The sequence below is a fragment of the Amphiura filiformis genome, chromosome 1 (genome assembly GCF_039555335.1).
Source record: "Amphiura filiformis chromosome 1, Afil_fr2py, whole genome shotgun sequence".
NCBI lineage: Eukaryota > Metazoa > Echinodermata > Ophiuroidea > Amphilepidida > Amphiuridae > Amphiura > Amphiura filiformis.
Window position 1 is genome coordinate 37,292,699 of NC_092628.1, and position 19,217 is coordinate 37,311,915.

General features: G+C 43.3%; 2 protein-coding genes across 2 annotated transcripts in view; one reads left to right on the forward strand and one right to left on the reverse strand.

Moving 5' to 3' along the window:
* LOC140146494 (solute carrier family 35 member E2A-like) overlaps positions 1-17,520 on the reverse strand; it is a 36,701-nt gene extending 19,181 nt beyond the window's left edge. The window contains exon 1 of the mRNA XM_072168362.1: positions 17,263-17,520. The gene's annotated coding sequence lies outside the window, so the exon portion shown is untranslated. The remainder of the gene's footprint in view (positions 1-17,262) is intronic.
* A 31-nt stretch (positions 17,521-17,551) lies between these two features.
* Positions 17,552-19,217, forward strand: part of LOC140146502 (general transcription factor IIH subunit 4-like) — a 29,257-nt gene continuing 27,591 nt past the window's right edge. The window contains exon 1 of the mRNA XM_072168374.1: positions 17,552-17,736. Within this exon, the coding sequence (XP_072024475.1) occupies positions 17,609-17,736 (128 nt within the window). The 5' untranslated portion in view covers positions 17,552-17,608. The remainder of the gene's footprint in view (positions 17,737-19,217) is intronic.

Sequence of the window (19,217 nt, forward strand, 5' to 3'; positions counted from 1 at the left end):
CGCCTTGTCGGACACCCCAGCCTATCTTTGGCTTCAGCCGAACCTTGCCCAACCCTGGGGATTGGAGAGGGACGAATGTCGGTATGCACCGCGCCCGTTCGTAGTCACGAGAACAGAGCGCCGAAACAGTGTCGCTCCAGTGTTTGTGAACACGGAAGCTAACCTCGAGACCGTGTGCAACTCAGCACCGCCGTCCCGAAGCCAACGCCAAACCGGAAAGCCATCTTGAGAGTTACGTATTTAAGCGTCGCTTTTGACGGAAGGTCAAAAGGGTGACCCTTAAAGTAATCTAAGACTGTGTTGGGATCCCTTAGGAGGATCACTTTCCTTTTGGTAGACACTTTCGTTGAACATACCGTCGGCGTAGACTAATAAGGTAACCATCGGCTATGATAGTCGACCGTCTCGAAACCTCGGTGAATGGAGAGGACAGCTGACTTATAGCTGGCCCCAGTGGCCCGCTGAAGTCTTGCTTGGAACTTTTCTGTCAGAAACTCCGAACTAGCAGCACAGAGGCTCTAGCGGGAGAGCTATTTGTCTCATTGCACCAAGCGTAGTATGGAGCCAGACTCTGGCTATACGTGCGGAGGGTAGACTTCCGTCTAGCCCGGCGATGAGAAAAACAGCTTCTGATGAAAAGTATCCCTCCGCTGCGTGTTCCTGGTAAGGGCCATGCAGCTAACTGCAGGTGCTCTAGTGATAGACTGGGTACCTCCGCTCCGGGCATCCGGAGTAGATCTGGTACCTCGGGGAGTGCCAGCGGCCTTGCCGCTAGCAGAATGACAATGCAGTCTTCCCACCCGATCTTGGCCACCACCCTCATGAGTAGTGAGATCGGAGGGACTGCATAAGCTGTCATCCCTCCCCAGTCTATGGACAGAGCGTCCACGGTGAATGCTTGGGGGTCCGTGACCCTTGAGCAGTACACTGGCAGTGGATGATTGCGATGAGATGCGACCAGATCTTTCGAGGGTGGTACATCCCTTGAAGATCGCCTGAGCGACCTCGCGAACAAGGGACCATTCTGCTGGTCCCGACACCCTTCCTCGTGACAGATTGTGCGCGAGGATGCTGGTGACGCCCGCGATGTGTATCGCTCTCATCGTAATCTGCCTGAACTTGCACCACCCTATCCGGTGTCGTGCATGCAGGCTCAATCGTGGTGGCCCGGAGTCCCCTTGTCTGTTGGGGTAGGCTACCACGGTTGTGTTATCCGTCAGGACAACGGTATGTGATTCCACGATCACCTCCTCGTGCGAGGGAGGTTGATGTGAAACTCTGTCTCTATGGCCCCATAGGCCCGAGACGGAGTCTCCGTGGATGTGGACCCCCAGCCCGTTTTGGCGCTATGGTCGTCACTACGTGACATACCGGGGGGGCAGGAAACCTGACACCCTGGGTCAAATTGGGCTGATGGGTCCACCACCAGAGTTCCTCTCGCGCGATCTCCGACAACGGAACCGCGCGGGATATTGGGTGACGACTGGGCCTGCAAGCAGGCTAGAAGGCGTAGTTGGGTAAGCCTAACGTAGAAAGCGGCAGTACAGTACGAGGTCTACCATACTGGCCATTAGGCCTACCACCTTCATCCATGCCACAGCGGGTTTTGCCCGAGACTCGGCCAAGAGTCAGGCACACCGCACCATGTTCGCCACCCGCTCGGGTGAGAGCACCGCGAACCCCTCCGTGAGGGTGATCTGGGCCCCTACAAATAGTGGTGACTGCGTCGGGACCACGCTGGACTTTTTGAGCTGATCAAAAAAAAATCCAGGGTCCGCACCCTCACGGACTATCAACCCCATGAGACCCGTAGTCTTCAGTGGAGTGCGTCCGTGATATGAGCCAAACGTCCAGGTAGCAACTGATGTTGACACCCTGTGCTTCAGGTGCGCTGCCACCGCTCTGACCAAGAGTGTTAAACACCCTGGGAGAGATGGACAGGCGGGTGGCGGTATCAAAACTGGTAATTTTGATCCTGTACCTAGAAGCGCAGATGCCTCCGATCTTGAGAGGCGATTGGCATATGCAGATAGGCGTCCGAGAGATCTAGCGATGCTGTTCCCATGCCCCTGATGGAGCAGGCTAGCACCGGCGAGAGTCCCCATTCTGAACCTCTTGGGCCTGAAGAACGTGTTCAACAGTCTGCGGTTCCGGATGGGGCTCCCGTCGCCGGTCTTCCTTGGAGCCAATGGCTCCAAGATCACCCGTAGAACGGGGGGTAGACCGGGACAATCGCCCGCTTCGTGAGAAGCTGTGTGATCCCTGTCAGTAGTGCCCGACGCTGGGGGCCGTCTGACGGCACTACTGTGGACCTCTGAAATGTGCAGATGAATGTGGGGAGACTGGGTTGCCAGTCCGTAACCCCCACTCACCACTGACCATACCCAGGCGCTCAAAGAGATGGTTTCCCACCTCTGGGTGAAAGCCATAAGCGGTCGCCCACTGGGAGATCCCCTGTGGAAAAACCGCTGAGTCCCCAGGAATGCTCTGCCTAGCTTCCCTTGGAAGAGCGCTTGCTCTTCTTCGGGCTTGCCAGCTGTTCCTGTGCTACCCTTGCGCCTCCCAGAAATGGGTGCTGCAGAGGTAGTGGGCTCGGGTACTGTTGGTGGTGCACGGCCTGCTGAAGTCGGAGCTCCTACCCATGGTAAGGGCAGTTTCCGACCTCTTCAGAGTGCTCCGTTGGTAGCTTCTTTGCACGGTCCTCCACCGTGGCGCAGAAGCATCCAAAGAGAAAAGGACCCTGCCTTTCCATCGCGTTGAGCGATTGGAGTGGCAGGCCCCTCCCCCCGGCGCTGAGTGGACACCCTATGGGCTAGGCCCATGGAGCTCTCGTTGAGGCTAGCTGTTAGCACCGCTAATAGGCTCACCTCGCGGGAGAGCTCAGATGTTGTCTGAGCGTGATACGCTTGACGACATCTGGGTCCCTCTCGGATCCCCTCAGGTAGGTCCCGTGGTCCTCCCGCGTTACACGCAGAGGAAGCGTGCAAGCACGCGGCGTCATAGCTCTACTGAGCTCGACAGCCATACGATATCTACCCGTGAGGTTTGCGGGAATGAGAGTGTAGGCGTCCCCTGTGAGGAAGCAGCAGCTGAGCATCCTCTGAAAAGGATCCCTGGTCCTCCTCCATGGACTCCCCTTAGGGGTGTCCGGAGGAAGATCAGTGCTGTTGCTCCTTCAAGGGAGCAGCGGGGAAGGAGACTGTAGTGATGTCACTACCGGACTCAGCTTCCGACTCCTTTCCCTCGCCCACAGTATCCGTATCATGCTCCGATGATGACGGTAACTGAGGACGGGCATCTGAAAGCGGGTAAGAAGGCATAACCACTGTGTGGCTCGCCGACTACCTGCCAGCAGAAGAGGGAGTACTCCCATAAGACCCTGAGGTATCCGCCATGGCACCACTGGGTCCGCCTGCTCTCGCAGCCGTCGTCCCTAGCGCTTAGCAGCACGGGCCTACCCTGATCAAGATCTGGGTTAGCCCCATGCCGGCTGGCCTGGTCACCAGCTGATGTTGGTACTGCGTGGCCATCGCTAGGCGACACTTGCCACGGTGCTAGGCCGTGGAAGAAACACCCTGCGGCGGGTACCACGGGCATACCCGCCGGCAGCTGACCCTGAAAGGATCCGCCACCAGGGTAACCCCATGGTACTGCAGTACCAGCACCGCCTCCCCTTGTTGCCACAGAGACTGTGGCGACTAAAGCGGTGCTGCGGTACCGGTGCGGTATCAGCGTGGGTACCGTGAGGGTTCCCAACTGTGGACCGCTGTACCCTCGCCACACTGCGTTCCCTGTTTTGGGGGATCAAGCTGTGTGCTGGCGTGGTACCGGCGCGGTATTAGCGTAGGTGCCCGTGAGGGCTCCCGGCTGTGTACCACTGTACCCATGCCTCACTGCGTTCCCCGCAAGGGGATCAAGCCGTGTGTATGGGTACCCCTTCTATACCGCTGTCCCTTGGCTAGAGGGAGCTTGCCTAGTACCACGGGTAGCTGAGCGTGCATACCCCGATCAATCACCTCGCCACCTGAATAGGCAGCGTCAATCAATGGAGCTATGCCCTGTTGATTTGACAGTGATCGATCAAGAGAGGGTAATTGACCCATTGACGGTAATGGATCACCCACGCTCCGCTGGCTCTCGAGGACATAAGTGGGTTGTTGATCAGCTAGGCTGTTCAAGCTACTTACTGTACCCTCTAGAGCTTCGCCCAAGGTCGCTGTGTGTGGCGGACCACTCACGGCAGCTATGGGCGGGTGCATAGCGGCTACCACTGAAGTCAAGCCGTAGCTCGTCTTTGTAGCTGCCACCGAATGCACGTGGGTCGCTGTCCCGTGAGAGACTGCGAGCCCAACCCCTGAATAATCGCCAGCCAGTCCCTGTGGACAGCCAGCAGCTATTCTAGGGCCCAGGGTATCACTCGGCGGTCCCGCCATGGAACGCTGCCGTGTGACAACCCCAGTTGGTTCTGCTAAGACTACACCCACAGCGTTAGCAGCGTATCGTCTCTGCTGAACCCATGCATGCTAGGGTTCAACCCAGGCAAGCCCGGGGTACCCTTGCATGCTGCCCGTCGCTGGCTACTACTGTGGCTGTTTGAGCCTGTAGATATGCCTGCAACAGACGGGTGTCCTCCTGCTAAAACCCCGTGAGGATTTTCGCTAGAGGACTGGTATCCTCCTGCTACAAACCCGCTAGGGTTTTCGCTGGTGGTTACCGCTCTGCTGCCTGCTACTTTGCTCCGGCGTATAGTCAGTGCTTTCGCTGGCTGCTGAGCCTTTGGACGCGCTTAGCAGTCCCGAAGGAACCGCCTGCTTGTCCGGGGACCGGAGCCCCTTAAGCAGACCTGCCATGACCCATAGGGGCTGTCACAGCAGAATCTACCGTGTCGACTGGTATCCTCCTGCTGCAAAGCCCGCTAGGGTTTTCGCTGGTGGTTACCGCTCTGCTGCCTGCTACTTTGCTCCGACGTATAGTCAGTGCTTTCGCTGGCTGCTGAGCCTTTGGACGCTTAGCAGTCCCGAAGGAACCGCCTGCTTGTCCGGGGACCGGAGCCCCTTAAGCAGACCTGCCATGACCCATAGGGGCTGTCACCGCAGAATCCACCGTATCGACCTTACCAGTGCCCTTGGTAGATTTCTTCTTCGTCTTATGGCGATGACGGAGCCTATCCAAATCGTCAAGCTGGAACTCGGAGAGTCCTAAGCAAAAGAAAGACATCTAGAAGATCGTGAGCACTCCCTGTGGGTGAAACAGAGCGGGTGTGGGTCCCGCTCCGACACCAGGGAAGGGCAAGCCCGACAGGGCCGAGGCGAAGCGAGGAGAAAAGGGAGGGGGGGCACTACCCCCCCCCCCCCAACACGCGACTCAAGCCCAGTAAGCAAACCTGAGCACGGAGGCTGGTCGCTAACGTTAGTGGTAAAGTAAGGACTGGCTAACTTTATTACTAAAATGTCAGACGGGTCCCTACCAATCCCCACCGTATGAATATCTGATTAACTCGTCTTTATTGGACGGTAATGAAGACATAACGATAGAGTAATCACCCTAACATAGCAACAATAACCTACCGTACATGAAATACAATGTGTATGTACAAACATCTATTGTAACTTACAGGCTGCAATGGTTGTTTTACGTGGGAAACAAAATGAATGGCGTCAACGAGCGGCCATTTTGAATTGCTCGTGTGTCACGTATACAAACGGAGGCACGATATGTAGCTAAGTTTTGGATCGTTTTTTGTCACTTTTTCGCCAGAAAATGCCGTCAAAACTATCCTCAGCCGAACAATACCGGTTTGGTTTTACCTAAGGTGTGAAACTACAACCGTATATCTCGCTTTGGTCGAGAAATTGATACACAGTGCTATGAACAATCGATAGGCACGTCTGTGTCAGTCGGAGACCAAGGAGGATAAGGCGATCATATGGTGTGGCGTCACCTTTTGGGTGAGTCCACCGGGGATCGGGGTTTTTGTTATTTATTCATTTATGTGGGACAAAATGACTATTGGTTTTTCCGCATCTCGGGATCGATGCAAGAAGTATCTTAATCAACATCGGAAGCGGTAAGATCGACCGGTGTACTGAGTCATGTGGTTTTTTTTGTGGTATCGCTATCATCATCAGATACAAATGTATGAGCACGAAAGAGATTGGAAGTAGTACATACGCAGGCCTACTATTGACGTAAAGAGCGGCCGTATCATGTTTCCAACTTGCTAGCAACGCAAAAATATGAATATACAATGTACGAAAAATCATTAAATAATGATATAAATGTCCATCACTGATTATGTGTCTTAAATGTGTTACATGTATATCAGGCTCAAAAATCTAGTGGCCCGCCAGGCCAGCATTGTTGGAAGTTTACTGGCCCGATGCAAAATCCACTGGCGCGGGGCCACCGCTTAAATCTGTCCCTGCTCACAATCACTTGCTCCTACAAAATGAGCATTAAGTTGCCAGGACACTATAGAAGATACAGTCCATTAAGGTGGTTCTACACCCCCTGACAATTTTGTGACTAATTTTGCATTTTTCTCAAAAAATAACTACATTTTGTACACACTGGTAACAAAAGTTATGTATATTATAGGGGCAAGGATTTCATTAAATATGTTTTAAGAAATGAGGTACATTCTAGCGGTACATGTACCTCTATATCTCTTCTTATCATAAATAACATAACGCTTGTATTGAGTCACTGAAATTCCAGTGTAGTAACTGCAGGGGAGACTAGGGGGAACTGGGGGCCACTCAGACTTGTTTGCCGGGAGGGTGGATCGGGTGACCAGATCAGTCATGCCTGATGGACCCTGCTGATGGGGTCCTCTGATGTGTAAGATGACGTGTTGTAGTGAGTGAAAGGTCACTTGGTTTTGTCAAGCAAAGGTCGAAAATGTTTATTTTGAAAAACATTATACGAAATATAAAAATGAAAAAAAAAAGTTTAATAGTCATTGTCTCGAAGAGTGTATCATGTGGTGATACAAGTGGGTCATGGATTTATTTATATAAAAAATATGTTGATACCATGTTACCTTCAGATCAGGGGTAGCGCTAGGTTTTCAAACAAGGGGTCAAAATTTTCAATTTTGTGAAGCTATGGATCCAAAACAATAGAAATAAAGGGTGAAAATGACCCTTTAGCAACCTCAAAATGGTAATTTTGTGCGCCAAAAGTTAAAAAAATGCGCCTATGACCCCATGGCGCAAGTTAGCGCTACCTCTGCTTCAGATACAACCGTATAGCCAAATTTTAGGCAAGAAACGATTACCGGGTAACACATTCACAGTGAATGGAAAATTGTGCGCCAATATTATCCCATTTTAAATAAAAAAGATTTTTGAAAACTTCAGTGCATGGTCTTATAGCAAAACAAAAAAAATGGGATCTTGTTGGAGCATATGTTATTAAATGTTATTTTTAAAAAACATTTGATGAAAAGCACCCTTATGCCACTTGCGAGTTCTTGGTCCTGGTTCCAAAGCTGACAGTGAAGTTCTTAAACTCAGGTCTTTAATGGTGCTGTTCCATTTGCAATACACACCCCGATTAAAATTGACATCGCCTCCCCTCCCCTTAAGCATGGCTCGATTTAGAGGGGCTTTACATATATGTGTAACATGGGTTCTGTGCATGTAAAATTCTGCCTGTGCATGCAAAATTGACTGTTATTTAGACTGAACCTGAACCAGAAGCAAGTCATTTTTTACTTCAGAATGAAACAACAACACCTTATTTTGTATTGGGAACATCAGTTCACATACCGTATATGAGTCAAAATATGCTAAGGTGTTATAAAAGTGAACACAGGGGTCAATTTCTAAACTTGGTTATTTTTCTCTGCAACTAACTTCATATGATAGTGTACATAATTAGCTACAATGATATAGAAAGCAAAATATAAGTTGTTGTACATGAACTTCAGATTTTATTTTTTTCGGTTTGGAACTTCAACCTTGCGTACGTCAGATTTGACAGACAAAATATTTCAATTTTTGTGGCATAAATAATAAATTTATCATCAGGAGGTACTCTTTTGCACTTATTTTAATGTAACAAATATAGTTCTTATGAATAAATGTCAAAAAACAATCCAAATAAATAAATAAATAGTTCTAAATGTCTTTGAAAATTGGTTTGTGGTTCATACGACTTACAAAAAAGGTAAGGTACAACTACAATTAACCTCATTACAGCCACTGGATATCAAAGAATATTTGTAAATTTTTGAAAAAGGTTAAGTATAACATGTTTGCAGAGTTTAAATGAAGTTTAAAGATAGAACATAGTAAATAAGAGGATTAATTCAGATGTGCTTGACGTACGTCAGTTTGACGGACACACATGTGCGTACGTCAGATTTGACGGACACACATGTGCGTACGTCAGATTTGACAGACAAAATATTTCAATTTTTGTGGCATAAATAATAAATTTATCATCAGGAGGTACTCTTTTGCACTTATTTTAATGTAACAAATATAGTTCTTATGAATAAATGTCAAAAAACAATCCAAATAAATAAACAAATAGTTCTAAATGTCTTTGAAAATTGGTTTGTGGTTCATACGACTACAAAAAGGTAAGGTACAACTACAATTAACCTCATTACAGCCACTGGATATCAAAGAATATTTGTAAATTTTTGAAAAAGGTTAAGTATAACATGTTTGCAGAGGTTAAATGAAGTTTAAAGATAGAACATAGTAAATAAGAGGATTAATTCAGATGTGCTTGACGTGCGTCAGTTTGACGGACACACATGTGCGTCGTCGTCAGTTTTGACGGACACTTGCACAATTTAATATCACAAAACCTGGCCAATATTAGAAAAGACATTGAATTTTAAAAAAGTGCAGGTGTGCTACAAATCCCTTGCTTAAAAGGAGCTGTATATAGTGTGATTTGGCAGATTTACTTGAATTTTCTAGCCTAGATCTGCAATTTACAGTGGGCAATAAATCTGTCCTCCTGATTCTATATGTGATCGCACTCCTCCAAACTCAATCCCTTTTCAATGACCAGCTTACAATAAGTGTATTTGCCTTTAAATTCGAGTATTACATGTAGATGTACATTGCATGGTAAATTTCACAAGTTTGTTATTACATAATAAGAATTCTTAACATATAAGAATTAAGAATTCATGCTTTCCATAGTCAATTTTTTCAGAACCTATCGTGCCATAGATTGCTGACTGGACATGTACATGTAGGTAAGTTATATCATCCAAGTTGCTCCATTTTGCAAACAATACAGCCAGCTACTTTAACACCAATCTAGAATCACCATGAAAATGTGGTTCAAGTTGTTCCAATAATAATAATGGAATTTGTACAATAACATTGTTTGGTTTTAACTTTTTTTTTTCTTCTTTTTCTTACACAGATAAGTCAACTGTAAAACAAAGAAGACACTCGCTGGTCACAACAATATGAGTGCATTCATCAGTCATAAGAACAAATAACTTATTTACACATCTATGTGCTATAGTTAGCAAGTCAAATTTACCCAACCATTTAGGTGTATACAACTAAGCACTATGTTAAGCCGTGCATGGCAGTGTAATTTAAAGTTCTGCTGCAAACTTGAACTGTCCTCTGTTGCTGATTGGGAATGGGGCAGAAAGAGTTCTTACAACCTTGTGTGATTCATACCAAAGAAGATCTGCGGGATCTGGCCACTTCCAGAACTTGCCAGCTTTCTCTAGGCAATCGATTTCTGTTTCATCTCCTACAATTTGTTTGACTATCCCAGGATAATACATTCCCTTATATTCGGCTAACACCCAGTCACCAATTCTCCACTGCTTATCTTCATAATCTGAAAAATGCATGAAAAATAATTGTAATATAATGTACAATATAATATTATTCTTATACTTGTAGAGAAAATATATATTTTAAGTGTACATTGATATGAAATAAATGCATGTGTAGTAGTACTTGTCATAAATATGTCAATCTAAGATTACTGAAGACAAATCTTACCTCAGCATCTACTTAAGAAAATGTTTCATGCATCTTTGAACTTTGTAATCTAAAGTTATATAATAAGCATATATTTCATAAAGGTTCCTCAAACAGACTTGTCATAAGTAGATACTCATTATATCACAATATGAACCAACTTTTAATCACAGGGTGTACAAATTTACCTGTCTTGTGATTCTGCACTTGATTAGTGAGAGATGCATCCAGGTCTGGCTCAGATTCATCCGATTAAATCACGTTCACCTGAAATAGAGCAAACATTAAATGCCAAATAATGTTACTTTTAAGCAGGGAGGGTTGATAGCATACTGTAAGAAAGAAATATACTGCAATTGTGATTAAAAGTAACATTAAGTTAAGCACAGGGAAAATCTGCGATTTCTGAGAGTAAAATCGCGCGCCAGTTTCTGAAAATGTGCTATTTTATGTAATTTGCACATTTTTAACAAAATGCTAATTTTTCTCCCCAAAAGTTCAAATACATGCAATATTAAAATTTTTATTCTTTTTTCCTTCTATATTTTTATGAATTTTTTTGCGGCCTATTTTCTATACTTTAAATAGCATGGATTGTGTTGCAGGTCATTGTGGATTCTTTGATTTTTGTAAAAACTTCAGGTTTTTGCAAAGTTAGTACTTGAAAAATGGTTATTTTGGTAAAATCTTAAAATTTGTGGTCGGACCCAAAATGCGCGATTATACCCAAAATGCGCAAATTCCTGCGTTTTTTGTGCATCACACATTTTCCCTGTCCTTACATTAAGTCTTTGCATTTATACGCATTACACGTTTTTGTAGGTCATGATGTTATCAGCAATTTTGTATTAACAAGTTTCCACTTTGTAAATAATAAATTCAACATGTACTGTTAATGACATTGAAAATAAAAACATTTCTGACATACCTTGCAACTGTCTGAACAAGTCTTCAATACTTTCTTCACCAGGGGAAGGCTCATCTGCACCAGGGGAAGGCTCATCTGCACCAGGGGAAGGCTTATCTGCACCAGGGAAGGCTCATCTGCATCAGGGGAGGCTCATCTGCACCAGGGAAAGCTCTTCTGCAGTGTCATTTGGGGAAGGTTCTTCTGATGGTTGGTTTTCATGAGAAGTGGGTATTTCACGATCCATCTTCAATACTTGTCTCTGCCACGGGTTAACGTAAGTTGCATTGGCACAGTTGGTTGGGGGGACTTGAAATGCACCCTTCACAGAAGCACCCCAGTAAACGAGTTTTTATCACACCTGGCGACACACACTTGATGGCATGAAAGGCACGGGTTCCTGCTACTGGCTTCTTAACTTCTCGTTTTCTTTCTCTTTGGATTTCATTTCTTCTGACGAAGAAGAACGTACGGCGTTGTCCCTTGCAACTTTCTCTTGACAGTTCTTCTTTACAGTAGGTGTACATTTCTTCTGCTGTATTAATCACAGCTCTTCTCGAAACAACGGCTCTCCTGACTGCACTTTTTACCACCCCTGAAACCCCATCGCTAGGCCCCTTTCCATGCCTTGATCCGAAATATAGTCTTTCAAAGTCGTCGACCCCATAATCCTCTGTGGCATAGCTTATGTCACCAAATGGGCCTCGGGATTTATATTGACAGCCGCAGCCGTCCGTGTACTCAACTATGTGTTCCAAAGGAAGTCCCCTACTTTCCTTGAGGTGCTTTACAGCGACCTCTTCGAAATGATGCACTGCATGGAAATCGTGCCCTAAATCTTCGCTTATGAAAACCATCGCCTCTTGGACTATGTGGGACTGAGTTGCATCAGAGTGCACACAATTATAATAGCCAACGATAGGGTGAACAGTCACTTGTTGAGTCGCCCAATGTGCAGACTGTATTTCATCTTGAGATAGGCATCCATAATTTTCTGCAAAATCCAGTACCAGCAAGGCCCAGTTCTGTGGGAGCTTTGTACTAATTTCTGTAAACATGTCCTGCTGCCAGTTAGCAACAAATACATGCTTGGCTAGAGTTTCGGTTTCATTCAATAGTTCTTCCACCAGCTCGGATATGGTCTTTCTCTGTGTGATCAGAACTTTTTTTGCTTTTGTTTTCCCATTGTGTTCATAAGTTTGAAGTGCCCACTTTCGCCACTGTACCATAGAGTCACCATGAGCTGCTATCAGTGGTGTAAATCGGTTCACGCAGCTTTTCAGTTCCACATTCTGGGCAACTCCTGTTTATGCAGTCAGGTTTTGCATAGTTGTCACCGTCGTTCTTTGGGCACATTGATAGACCAATTAGCTCATACTTATTTTTGACTTTTATGTCTGGCATCTCATACACCTGAGCAGCCCTGTTCAATGACTCCAATTTAAGCAGAATATCAGTACAGTACTCACAGAGACATTGATTAAGTTTATTTCTGTGTTGAAGGAGGACATTTTCAGGTCTCAGCTTTTGAAACAACGAGCGACTAACAACGGTAACATGATCTGGGTGTTCTTCCTTCCACATTGTGTATGCCTGATCAATAGAGACTTCCATAACCCTTCTCTGTGTCTGCTGTTTCACTGTTCTCATGTACGGCAATTCCCTCGATACCTTCGGTAATCTGTAAAATGACTGTATTTCGTTAATCACCTCCATGCTTGTAGCATCGCTTCGTCTTTTCCGTGACTTTGACATCATATCCTCATCAAGTGATTTTGAAAGCTCCGACAGGTAATTGGGCGCACATCCAATTGTTTGGCTAAGTGACTTTGCATACGGTATTTCTTACTTATTAGATTTGCTCTCACCAGTAGTCGCTCTCTTTAAGGGAAGCGGAATCTTTCTTTTCTTCAGTTCTTGGACTCTCCTTTTTACACTGTCTGTCATGCACTTTCCTAACTGTAGGGTTCTTTTTGCACTTAATACACCAATACCACGTCTTTGCAATGCAGCTTGTTTCCTCGGTGTTGTGTGCTTTCCTGACACAAAGTCTTCTACTATGGACGCAAATTTTTCTGGATCGTTTATTGGAAATCGTTCCCACAATCTCTTGAATGCCATCCGTTGTGCAGACTTGGATATGAAACCACTAGATGTCCGGGGAGGAGTGCTATTGACTGGACATTGCTTTCCTTGGTTTTCCTTTCGCTTTTCACTTCTCCTTTTTGCATCTATTTCCCTTGCTCGCCTCTTCTGTTGTGGGTTCATCCTAGCTCATGCGTTCTTGTTGTTTAATCCGATTATATTCAGTTTTCTTTTTTTTTTTCTGTGCGAGTAAGTACTTTTGACTTTTTTCCTTGTGTTGTACATTTTCCTTTGGCAGATTCTACAGCTCCTTCAGAGAGTCGTTTTCATAGCGTTGTTGTCGAATCACGGCCTGTTTCTCTATCTCGTTCTCTTTGCTTTTCTGTTCTTTTGGCTCGTCTGCTCACGTTGACGTGCAGCTTCCGATGCTAAAAACTTTTTCCTTGCTTCAGGATCTTGCTTTAATTTTTCTCGCCTATTTCTAGCCCAACGTGCAGAAGATGTAGAAGGTGTATGTGCAGAAGATGTAGAAGGTGTATCTTCATCATTTTCAGGCGAATCATTCTCACGCTCCGCAACATCACACGGTTTTTTACGATTGAAACTCCTCATCCGAATACTCAACACCATCTTGACAACACTAGCCTATATTAAAAAAGGGGAAAAAAGGTAAGTGTTAGAACACAGGGCGATTCTTTAACCCACATTACCACAAGTGTCACTGCTTTCTTTTAAAATGTCAAAAACAAATGCAAAATGATGTGATTGGACGCCCCTGTGTCTACTTTTATTGTATTTTTTTACCCACTTCCCAAGCAATATAAAATAAACCTCGGCCATGTGAACATCCCCACCAGAGGCTCAGTTTTTTATTATGGAGCCCAGACTACCCACCACTAAGACCACTTTACTAAGACCTATCAGAACCATTCATGTGAACACCCCGCTGGAGGATCCGTTTTTGAGTTATGGAGCCGGACTACCCACCACTGAGACCACCTTACCAAGACCTATCAGAACCATTCATGTGAACACCCCGGTAGGTTGACCTACAAAAATGTTTGTGTTTTTAATATGCATAGTGATAATTTGTGTTCATGCCATACTATGAACACAAATTATCACTTTGCATATTAAAAACACAAACATTTTTGTAGGTCAACCATGAATGATCCTAGCATTTAGTACTAGGTCCAGGGACACTCCAAAACCGAAAAAAATTTAAAAAAAAAAAAAAAATTTTTTTTTTTTTTTTTTTTATTTATTTTTTTTTTAAATCCGGAAATTCCAGAGCACATAAAAAAATCCGGAAATCCGGATAAATCCGGAAGTGTGACATCTCTGCAAGCCCTATCAGAACCATTCGTGTGAACACCCCGCCGGAGGCTCCGTTTCGAGTTATGGAGCCCGACTACCACCGAGACCACTTTTCCGAGACCTATCAGAACCATTCATGTGAACCCCAGGCTGGAGGCTCCATTTTTGAGTTATGGAGCCTGGACTACCCACCACTAAGACCACCTTACCAAGACCTATCAGAACCATTCATGTGAACACCCCTGCCGGAGGCTCCGTTTCGAGTTATGGAGCCCGACTACCACCGAGACCACTTTTCCGAGACCTATCAGAACCATTCATGTGAACCCCGCCGGAGGCTCCATTTTGAGTTATGGAGCCCGGACTACCCACCACTGAGACCACCTTACGCAGACCCCCCCCCCCCCAGGCTCCGTTTTGGAGCTTAATAATTCAAGACTCAAACAAATTATGCACACAACCCCCCCAAAAAAAAAAACCTAAGCAGCCCGATTAATTTCAAAAGAAGTCCTCATTATTTTTGTTTATGGCAGAAGTGGCTTTATACGATAAGGCTATAAGCACAATTGGGCTACTAAATCAGGAGTTTGGCAACCCTGTTGAAGCGAGTGAGCCAATGATCAACAAAGCCTGGTGCACCACTAGACTTGAGGTAGCGCAAAAAAAAGAAGATTGGAAAAACTGTCCTTGGCTGGCTTGGCTTGGGTGCCGGCGCACGTGGCACGTCTGTCAACAATCTGACGAACGTGCAGCACATCTGTCAACAATCTGACGAACGTACACGGAATAAGCTTTAATTTTGTTTACACCAGTTTAATCACAAATGCGTTCGTTAAAGCACATCGTGTATATTGGGGTTCTAAATCTAGCATCTTGGTGGAGAAACGACAACAATATCTTTAGCGAGGTAGCAAATATCAAAGTTTAAAAATAAAATGGCTGTCAAACCCTGACGCACGCCCAGAAAGTCTGTAAAAATCTAACGTACGCATGCAACGTGTCCGTACAAAAGCATTGGTGCGAGTATAAACACAAACATCCTCGAGGCAAAGCCCCGAGGCAGTGCGTAAATCGTGGTTTAAATTACTCTAATTTACACATGGACTGGCTCAGTTTTGTCTATATATACCGATTTATCAGTTGTAATATATTTTCAAGGAAATTTATACTCACGTACGTCAGAATAGTCGGTCGTCAGGTTTGTTGACAGACGTCACTATGCAACTTGTCATGCCGCCATTGCTTGTAATTTTGCCAAGAGCTGATGACGTTCAACATCCGGGCACCTATTACATCATGTGACGTTGTATTATAAAGGCTGGTCTGGCTTTGAGCAAGAAATATGGTCGTATCTTAAGTACGTCAGATTTTGACAGATAGAAGGAAGAAGTTTTTAAAACCATGATAAAATCAAAACAAATTGTAGCCTAAGAAAAAAATGAATATAGTTCAAGACAAAATGCATTTCGTTATAGGTTGACCATTGTGGTTTTCATGGTAGACACTGTTTAGTGAAGTTACGATCGTTTGTAACTGAACCACGAGTTTGACAGACATACCTGACGTACGTAAGGGTGAATTTCAATTTGTTTTATTTATAACATTAATCTTACTTAGGACCACGATATTTACATTTTTGTAAATTATTTTTATGTACTTTTGACCCACCTATCATGTAGTTCTATTGGGAATCACAATAAAACAGTATGAGCTGTTGGGAAAGAGACGTCACTGCATGTTCAAAAATCAATGATGAAAAACGTGGAATTCAGAAAACTTTTTTTTTTTTTTCAAATTTTTAATGAAAAGATCGACTCAAAACTGTGTGTGTTGTGTCTTTATTAGTTATTTTTGCCTCTGAACTTACAAATAAATCAATTCCTTACTCATAACATTAAGAAAAAAAGAAATGAAATAAGCATATTTCTTTGGTTGTAAAATAACGCCTTAGCATATTTTGACTCATATATGTAACGTGTACATGGCCATATACGGTACGATACTTAATGATCTAATCTTTACAGTCAAAAATTGCTCCCCCCCCCCCCCGCCGGAACAAGGCGGTATTAAAGGTAGCACATTCTCCACATGTACTCGCTGGAATTAAGAGGGATTATAATATCCTAGTCGATACTTCAATTGATCAATAATCGTCTATGCCTGCTGCACGGTCAGTGTCAGAGCATCGAGATGGTCAGAGCATGTGACTAAGAAAGTCAGTCAGAAAGAAAAGATTTGGAATAACAAAAATATTGGAACTATTTTGTGATCATAAATCAGACGAAATTCTTGCTAAATTAAAGGTTTAAAATCATAAATATGATGATGATCGATAGGCCTATAAAAATAAAAGAAACTATAAAAAGTTGATTCATAGGCCTGTAATATACAATTCAGAACATACATGAGCATATTAAAATACTACTTGGTAAATTCGAAAAAATCAAGTGACAAGTAGGCCTATTAGTATTATTAAAATAATAAATCAATTATTTTATATCAGGGCTATGCATGTGTGAACTTGCACTTGCAGCAAGACGGCAACTGTTTACTATGTATTGCGTCAATCGATTATAGAGTGATCAAGTCGAGAGTCATCCAGCGAGAACAGTGGGAGAATGTGCTTCCTTTACCGCCTTGTTTTTGTGTCCCCCCAATGTCCGATGACCTGCCAAATATTGCTTGCCCTCCCACCCCCTGGTCCTTGGCCAGCCAAAAAATCTTTACCCCCATTTTACCCTCCCCCAGGCAGGCTCATAATTATTGCACACGACAATCACAGTGATGATACTGAATCAGCATTTTTATGTGTACTACCGGTATTGACACACTGTCATGACTGTCACAGTCTGACACACACACAGACAGACAGAGTTAATTACAGTTACACACAATGGAATGAGCAAGTTCACACGCAACATCAACAACCTTTTATGCCAAATTATTTATATTGAATTTGAATATGAATGAACTTACACCATCTGTATCCCATGACCACGTTTACATGTCAGCAGTAGAGAAAAAATTCGATCGCCATCTGCTTGCTTGCCAATACTGCATTGTGTTGAGTTGAAGCTGAGCTGCTGCTGTATGTGTCATGTATGGAATGGATTTTTGGGTGACAATCTACGTGGCTAGCTAGTCTTCACCGCTTTCTTGTTTTCACTATGGGCATTGTTCACTTGCGTCTTTACGAATGCGATAAGTCTAGTTTTTGCAATTGACTGGCAACTCTGTCCTAAGGCTGTCGATAGCATGAATGCACACGAGCTGTTAATAAATCAATTAATTAACTATTTTGCATGTCTGATGTTGACTGTTGATGATGGCATCGACTTTAATGGGAAAGCAATTAGATTGCAAAGATTTACACGGTTATCTGCGTACTCTACCTGCTGCTGTACTTGATAGATTGTACAATCATCCTGCGACATGCCTAGCTGTGTTTAGGTGAGTCTGAGAGTCGGTCCGACCCGCGGCCCTTTTTGCTTTGCTGCTGTTTTTACTCAAGAACTCTAGCATCACATTTTAGTACAGGGAACCCATACCATATAGACCATGGGACAAGGCTTGCTAAGTGCTTCAGAAAGTAGTTTTCGTTCTCCCTTTCTGGGTAGAGGATGGTTTATACATGAAAATATAGCTATTATATCACTGATCAATAATATAACATTTCCCACTTTCAAAAGTTGCACGTTACTGTGTAATTTAGGAGTTATTTGGGGTTAAAAATGTGTTTTTCGTGATTTTTTTCCATTTTTGCCCAAAAATGTCATATATTAAAATAGCTGTAACTTTCAAAATAAATTGAGTAGAAATTTCATTTCTATTGTAGATGTTACATATTACATGGATGTCTAACACTGGTGAATAAAAATGTCACAGCACAACTTTAAAATATAAAAAAAATGGCAAAAACCATATTTTTGTGCTATTTCGGCCATTTTTGAGCTAAAAATGTAATTTTTGCATGGGGATAAAAATAAATATAAATTCTATTGATTTAAAAAATATGTCATTATGTCAACCTAGTTATTCTGAACAAAAAAGTTAATACTGGTGAATGTCTGTGACCTATAGTTTTTGATCTATGGCCCTTTCAAATTCATATATGGACTAAAATAGCATGTTTTTGTTCAATATTTCCAATATTACGCCAAAAATGGTCCTTTATGGCCATTTTAACCAACTTAGTTAGTTTTTGGAAAGTGGAACTTCACTTAATAATATGAACATGTAATTGTACTTTAATGTTAAGCTATTTCAAGATCCACTAGTATGCCCACTACAATGTGGTAGCAGCAATTTTATCTACTTTCAATGCAGTAAAATGATGACTAAAATGATTTTGCTGCATTGAAAGTAGTAAAATTGACGATATAATTGCTTCTGCCATGGAAACCGAGCTACCAGTGGATCTACAACTAGCTTAAAATGAAAGTACTATAATATATCCATAATATATGTGAAGTTCCCACTTTCCAAACACTGAAAATTTTGTTAAAATTACAAAAAAGTACCATTTTCAGCCTAATTGGAAAAATTGACAAAAACATGCTATTTTAGTCCGTATGTGAATTTGAAAGGGCCATAGATCAAAAACTATAGGTCACAGACATTCACCATCATTAACTTTTTTGTTCAGAATAACTAGGTTGATATAATGACATATTTTTTAAATCAAGAAAATATATATTTATTTTTTTTTTTTATGCAAAAATTACATTTTTAGGTCAAAAATGGCCAAAATAGCACAAAAATATGTTTTTTGTCATTTTTTTATATTTTAGAGTTGTGCTATGACATTTTTATTCACCAGTGTTGGAAATCCATATGACATGTAACATCTACAATAGAAATGAAATTTCTACTCAATTTATTTTAAAGTTACAGCTATTTTAATATTTGACATTTTTAAGGCAAAATGGGAA